Source organism: Eulemur rufifrons, chromosome 8 (genome assembly GCF_041146395.1).
Source record: "Eulemur rufifrons isolate Redbay chromosome 8, OSU_ERuf_1, whole genome shotgun sequence".
Taxonomy (NCBI): domain Eukaryota; kingdom Metazoa; phylum Chordata; class Mammalia; order Primates; family Lemuridae; genus Eulemur; species Eulemur rufifrons.
In genome coordinates, this window is record NC_090990.1 from 104,290,520 (window position 1) to 104,297,150 (window position 6,631).

At 44.3% G+C, this 6,631-nt stretch overlaps 1 protein-coding gene across 3 annotated transcripts; it reads left to right on the forward strand.

Annotated features, from left to right (window-relative positions):
• The first annotated feature begins 732 nt into the window (after positions 1–732).
• MCL1 (MCL1 apoptosis regulator, BCL2 family member) lies at positions 733–5,866 on the forward strand. 3 transcript variants are annotated; one of them, XM_069480663.1, is made up of 4 exons: positions 733–961; positions 1,421–1,541; positions 1,894–2,141; positions 2,893–5,866. In XM_069480663.1, the coding sequence occupies exons 1-4, from the start codon at positions 854–856 to the stop codon at positions 3,007–3,009; spliced, it is 594 nt and encodes a 197-aa protein (XP_069336764.1). In that variant the 5' UTR covers positions 733–853; the 3' UTR covers positions 3,010–5,866. The 3 variants fall into 3 exon arrangements, with proteins under 3 accessions (XP_069336764.1, XP_069336762.1, XP_069336763.1); XM_069480661.1 differs by having other exon boundaries at positions 733–1,541; XM_069480662.1 differs by lacking the exon at positions 1,894–2,141 and having other exon boundaries at positions 733–1,541.
• Positions 5,867–6,631: the final 765 nt, after the last annotated feature.

Below are 6,631 nucleotides of genomic sequence, written 5' to 3' on the forward strand. Positions count from 1 at the left end.
TCTTTTGACAAAAAGGTTGCTTCAATTAACGTTAACTAACCTATGGCATATATTAACAGGATCTTGTTCTCAAAGGATTTGCAAACCCCTAGAGTCAAATGTGCTTAATTATCAATACAAAAATAAATGGTGTCAAGACTCTCAGAAGAATTGCTAGTGGAGTAAGGTTTATATGCAAATAGTACCAAAGACTCGTGGAATAGAGAAGGGGAATGGGAGAAAGCAAGTAGGGAGGCAGGAATAAAGTTTAGCTGTGGCAGAACAATTTTGCTTAGTCCATTTACATATGAACTTTACAGCAGTCCCCATTTCCAGACACTGTTGGACTGAGAGTAGAGAGCCGAGGAGGTGCAATATACCAAGTTCCCAACTGTGCCCTCTTATTTATTCACATCATCTAAGACTGCTGTTCCCCATCCCCTTTCTTCAATGGGTGATTGAATGTTTGAGACTTTGACTAGGTAAAAAAAAAAAAAAAAATCTGGCACAAAAGCAACAGCAGAGGCAGGGAGTCAGGAAGCACCGAAGCAGCCACGAGGGCCCAAGTCTCCGCTGAGATAGACCTCGAGCCCCGGCGCACGCAGCCGCCGTTACGTAACCTCCAGCCGGAAGCTCGGAGGGCCGGAAGGCCCCGCCCCGCCCCGGCCGGCCGGTAGGTAAGTGCCGTGCGCAACTCTCCGGAAGCTTCCGCCTTTTTCCCCTTTTATGGGAGTACGCTGACGCCGCCGCCGCCTAGGACCGGCCCTAAAACCGTGACCAAGGAGCTGTACTCTCAGTCCCTGAGCTTCCTTTAACCAAGGAGTCGTGGCCTCCCCCATTTCTCTCACCCAGGCGTTGGCGGCAGCGGCTTGAGATGTTTGGCCTCAAAAGAAACGCGGTAATCGGACTCAACCTGTACTGTGGGGGGGCCGGATTGGGAGCCGGCAGCAGCGGCGCCACCCCACCGGGAGGGCGGCTTTTGGCTACCGAGAAGGAGGCCACGGCCCGGCGAGAGGTAGGGGGAGGGGAAGCCGGCACGGTGATTGGCGGAAGCCCCGGCGCAAGCCCCCCGGCCTCCCTCACGCCAGACGCCCGGAGGGTCGCGCGGCCGGCGCCCATTGGTGCCGAGGTCCCCGACGTCACCGCGACCCCCGAAAGGCTGCTGTTCTTCGCGCCCACCCGCCGCGCGTTGTCGTCCGAGGAGATGGAAGCCCCTGCCGCCGACGCCATCATGTCGCCCGAAGATGAGCTGGACGGGTACGAGCCGGAGCCTCTCGGGAAGCGACCGGCTGTCCTGCCTTTGCTGGAGTTGGTCGGGGAGGCCAGTAACGGCTCCAGCACGGACGGGTCACTACCCTCGACGCCGCCCCCAGCAGAGGAGGAGGAGGACGAGTTGTACCGGCAGTCGCTGGAGATTATCTCTCGGTACCTTCGGGAGCAGGCAACCGGCGCCAAGGACGCAAAGCCAGTGGGCAGGCCTGGGGCCGCCAGCAGGAAGGCGCTAGAGACCTTACGACGTGTCGGGGACGGTGTGCAGCGCAACCACGAGACGGCCTTCCAAGGTAAGGGGGTTGATTAGTCGCCAAGGCTGCGCTTCCTTTTTTCCATCTCTCCCTGGACTCATCCACCGAGGATGGGTGGAAACCGAAACGAGTCAGTGTTGAAACGAGTCTCCTCCTGTTTCTGAAACCAGAATATTCTGGCCATGAGTCATTGTTTCCGCCCATCTTGAGTCTTTTGGAAATGGCAGCTCTTTTCAAAGACCGGAAAGGGTGGGATGTCAGTTTTCTAGTGGGGTCGGCCTGAGTTCCATAGAGCCCAAATAGCGATTTCCCCCGCCGTGGGTGGGCTGGCGAACGGTGCGTTGGTTTAGACAAAGGAGGCCCTGAGGACCTGCATGCTTTTCTTCCTCAGGCATGCTTCGGAAACTGGACATCAAAAACGAAGACGATGTCAAATCTTTGTCTCGAGTGATGGTCCATGTTTTCAGTGACGGCGTAACAAACTGGGGCAGGATTGTGACTCTAATTTCTTTTGGTGCCTTTGTGGCCAAACACTTGAAGAGCATAAACCAAGAAAGCTGCATCGAACCATTAGCAGAAAGTATCACAGACGTTCTTGTAAGGACAAAACGAGACTGGCTAGTCAAACAAAGAGGCTGGGTAAGTTTGTTTTGAGATTGGAGGGGGCCTTGGATTGGAAATGGAATGAAGGAATTTATTTATTTATTTTTTTTTTTTTTTGAGAAGATGGGGAGATCTAAAGGTTTTTATGATGCACGACTCAGTTTTCAGGCTCTAACTCATGGACCTTGGTTACTCTATGTTGATTTAAGTAGTGAGTCCTTAGAGACAGTGGTATTGCAGTTTTAAATTATATCAGAAGTCCTGGTTTTCTGTAGAGTATTTTTGTTGCCATTCAGTTGAATGCAAACCAGTGGATTCAAACCATGAAGAAGTGAGTAACCTGGGGATGATAGCTAAAATATATTCCTAAGGGGCCCCCTGTCTTCACTGAATAGATGTGGAGTGGAACCTGTGTTTTAAACTTACACCCAGGTGGTTCTCATACAGGATATGCCCACATGAGAAATACTGGCCTATGCAGTTGAGATATGAGGTGGTGGGGATTTGAGAGTAAGGGTTTTCTTCTCTTACCTGAAAAATGGGAACAGAACTTTCAAAGTTCCTTTGTTTAGATTATCCTAGTATGGAACTGAAGAGCTCAGGAAATGTTTCTTTTTTTTAGTGGTGGGGGGGGGCCGTCCAAGGGTGAGTAATAGGTTCATCATTGTAATCATTGTGTTGGGGGAAACCTTAGATGTTTTAATTCACCTTTTCTCTGTACATGGTGGTGTTAAGACAGTGGAAACCCATACTTGAAAATGTGCTTTTCTATTGTTTTGTTTTCTAGGATGGGTTTGTGGAGTTCTTCCATGTAGAGGACCTAGAAGGAGGCATCAGAAATGTGCTGCTGGCTTTTGCAGGTGTTGCTGGAGTAGGAGCTGGTTTGGCATATCTAATAAGATAGCCTTGTAAGTGCAATAATGGACTTTTAACCAACAACAGCCACCAGAACCACATACATCTGTGAAATCAAATGTATTTATGAACTTGGACTTAAAGCTGCCCAGGCTGTAACCTCCAAGAGTTCCACTCTAGCAACCTAGCCAGAAAAGCAAGTGGCAAGAGGATCATAGCTAACAAGAATAAATACATGGGAAAAGTAATCCCCCATGATTGAAGAGTCACTGTCTGAAAGAAGCAAAGTTCAGTTTCAGCAACAAACAAACTTTGGGAGCCTATGGAGGAGGACTTTTAGATTTAGTGAAGATAGTAGGGTGGAAAGACTTATTTCCTTGTTGAGAACAGGAGAGTGGCCAGTAGCCAGGCTAGTCATAGAATTTATTAAATATGCCCACGAATTTCCTGTAGTGTTGAAAAGAGGAGCACTAACAATGCCAGTGGCCTGTATGAAATGGATTTAAGCTACAATAGAACTATGACTACAAGCCTTAGTACTGTACAGCAGAGTGTGAAGGGAAGCTTTTCCTCTCTATTAACTTTCCCAGGTGTAATTCTTGAAGAATGGAAAGTCTAAGTATTCAGGACTTTTATACCTGTTCTACTTGGCTCTGTTTGAATGATTTTTAGTTTATTAGCCTAGTAATGGCCAAGAATACTTGACTTAAGCCTGAATAATTAGTTACAAATATGGAATATCCTCAATTTTTAAGACAAAAACAACTTGTAAATGTATTTGTCTGTAAAAATTGTATATATTTTTACAGAAAATCTATTTCTTGGAAAAATAAAGGGGGGAATATCCAATTTAAATTAGTTTTTTTCATACCCTTTTGAACTTTGCAACTTCTGTAGTTAGGAACCTATTTCTTACAGCTTTTCTATGCTAAACGTTGTCCTGGTCAATTCTAGAGTGTATACAGAACTGATTCATGTAATTGTGTACAACCTGGCTGTCGTGGAACAAATCTGATTCATAACTATGCAGGCTTTAATTTTCCCATCTCATTTTGGTAAGTATTCCATAGATAGGTTTTTCTTTGAAAACCTGGGATTGAGAGGTTGGAGAATGGAAATTAATCTTTTCACTTTGTTATATGTAGGTTTTCAATAATTGGGTCAAAGAGGAGTTTTAAGGTTGGGGGGACTGGTGACTTACAAATAATGGGCTCTGATTGGGCAACTACTTATTTGAATTCCTTTCATTTGACCTAATTTAACTGGTGAAACTTAAACTGAGTTCATGAGTTCATCTTTAAAGCTTTTACTAAAAGATTTTCAGCTGTTTCAAATGGGACTTATTAGTGTGTGTATAAAAAGATCACATCAGGTGGATGGATGAGAGATTTGATTCCTTGTTTGCTTAATAAACTGTAAAATAATGACTTGGAAAAGCAGGTTAGAGTCTAACCATGGTGCTATTATTAGGCTTGCTTGTTAAACACAGGTCTAAGCCTAATATGTCAATAAAACAAATACTTATTGTTTCATTTCTGTTAATGATTCCCAAACTTTGTTTCAAATTTTTGTGTTGGCATGTCTTTCGATTTAAGATTTGATGTTCTGTCAAACTTATCTTTTATTTCTTGTTCTTCCTTGAAGTATTTGCTGCTTTTTCTGGTCCCTCTACTGATACATCAATTTCTACTTTACCCTGCCATCCCTGAACCCTTACTAGCCCTTTTAGATTTTGGCACTGTGACACCTACTGGGAACCTGAGTGAGCCCCCCCCTCCCCTCCCCCCGCCCCCACCACCACGAGTCCAAGAACCCTTCATCTTTCATGAATTTTATCCTGTTGGGAGGTGGTAAAAACCATGGGTGACTTGATAGTAACAGTCATTGGGGTGGAAGTCCCTTTTCTTTGGACTGGTATCTTTTCATTGTTGCTAGAACCTATCTTTGAGGAAAAAGTATCAAAAGTCCCCTTAGGAATTTTCAGAGGAGGGAACATCTTACATAGCTGTCTCTAAAGTTTCTTTTGTATTTCAATATGCTTAGTTAAATTTACAGAAAGAGTTAGAGGAAAGCTACTGGTAAACTGAAGACAGCTTCCGTATTGGAACTAGTGTCATTTGCAAGCTTCAACCTCAGAACATGACCTTTAGTCTGTGGACTCCAGATAAAAATAGGCGTGAATAAGATGACTAAGAATGTAATGGGGAAGAATTGCCCTGCCTGCCCATCTCGGAGCCATAAGTCATCTTGTTAGAGCTATTTTTGCCCATATATTTATCATTCTTGATCATAAACCACTTATTTATGTCATGTCTATCTCTAGGACCTAAAAGCACTTTATGTAGTTTTTGATCTTAAGATCTGGTTATGGTGACTAAAAGGCCTGTCTCCCAAATCCAGTTGTGGAAATAAGAGCATAGATGTGAATTGGTGTGTAGGGGCCCCACTTCCCAATTCACTAAGTGTGGCTGCTGGAATATAGATGAGGATTTTAGTTGATATTTTGGTTTGGGGCAGCAAGGGCTTAGGGTCCCCAAGTGGTTTGGGATGGCAGGTGGGGAGGTTGGTTTATAGGGAGAGGAGGCACATGGTCTAAGTGCTGACTAGCTGCATAATTCAGGCAAATCCTCCAAAGGGAAAGGAGGGAGGGGCTGCTTGGCAAGATGGCTCTCAGTGACTTTTGTTTGTCTTATGCTTCTCTCAGGGAAAAACATGCAGTCCTCTAGTGTTGTCCATGTACATTCTATGGTGGGGGAACACCTTGGTTCTGGTTAAACAGCTAGTGCTTTTGACAGCTGTGCCAGGAAGGGTTAGGACCAACTATAAATTAATGTGGGTTGTAAAATGTAGCGTGTTTCCCTAACTTCCTGTTTTTCCTGAGAAAAATAAATAAATCTTTTATTCAAATGCAAGGTGTGGTATGGGTCTTTTCTAATCAACACCTGCCTTCCCCTTAAGTAAGCCTTTGAGGGAAGTCAGCTTAGCAAATATGTATAGATGAATTAATAAAAGCAAAAGTCCCACAAAGCTGATTTGTCTTAGTGCAAAGGAGAGTTCCTTTCTTTCATTCAGATTAGAGGTGTTGGGGTTTTAATTAAACATGTTAATATTACTTCGGTACTTTGGAATGGTTCCTGTACATTTTGGTACCCCAAAAAATAAAAATCCCTGTCCTGATTTTTGAGTCACCAAGTGTTGTTATAATTTTTAGGTAAGAGGGTCCACTACAGCAGTTATTCCATCTCCCCTGCACTTAACCTTTTGAGATGAGGAGCTAGAAAACAACTGAAGTTAAGAGTTTTGATGGAGTTCTTGGTGCTGTTTTAGTGCTTTCCTCTCCCCTTTCCAAAAAGGAGGTAAAAATAAGTCAATTTCAAAAACCCTATCATGCCTTTATTGAAAGGGAGCTGAATCACCATGGAAATGTGCAAATGTGAGATTTGCATACTGGTTTTAAGCCCTAAGCACCAAACACTAATGCAAACAGGATTCTGTACCTTCCCCCATGCAGTTTTGTTTGTATTTAAAAGTGCATTTTGGCTTAGAAGCCCCTCTTTTTGGAGCCTAACTGCCAAAAAGGAGCAACTTTTTGTTATTACAAAGAAAGCTGTTTTGTACAAGCCACTCCCAAGCAGAGGGGTGGTGGGAAAGTAGCACCCACAAGAGACAAA

What these genes read in the sequence shown, in the direction of transcription:
- MCL1 (XM_069480661.1), top strand. Translation starts at nt 854, where the DNA reads ATGTTTGGCCTCAAAAGAAACGCGGTAATCGGACTCAACCTGTACTGT. An exon ending in CCACGAGACGGCCTTCCAAG is followed by an intron (nt 1,542 to 1,893) that starts GTAAGGGGGTTG and finishes TTTCTTCCTCAG; the next exon opens with GCATGCTTCGGAAACTGGAC. An exon ending in TAGTCAAACAAAGAGGCTGG is followed by an intron (nt 2,142 to 2,892) that starts GTAAGTTTGTTT and finishes TTTGTTTTCTAG; the next exon opens with GATGGGTTTGTGGAGTTCTT.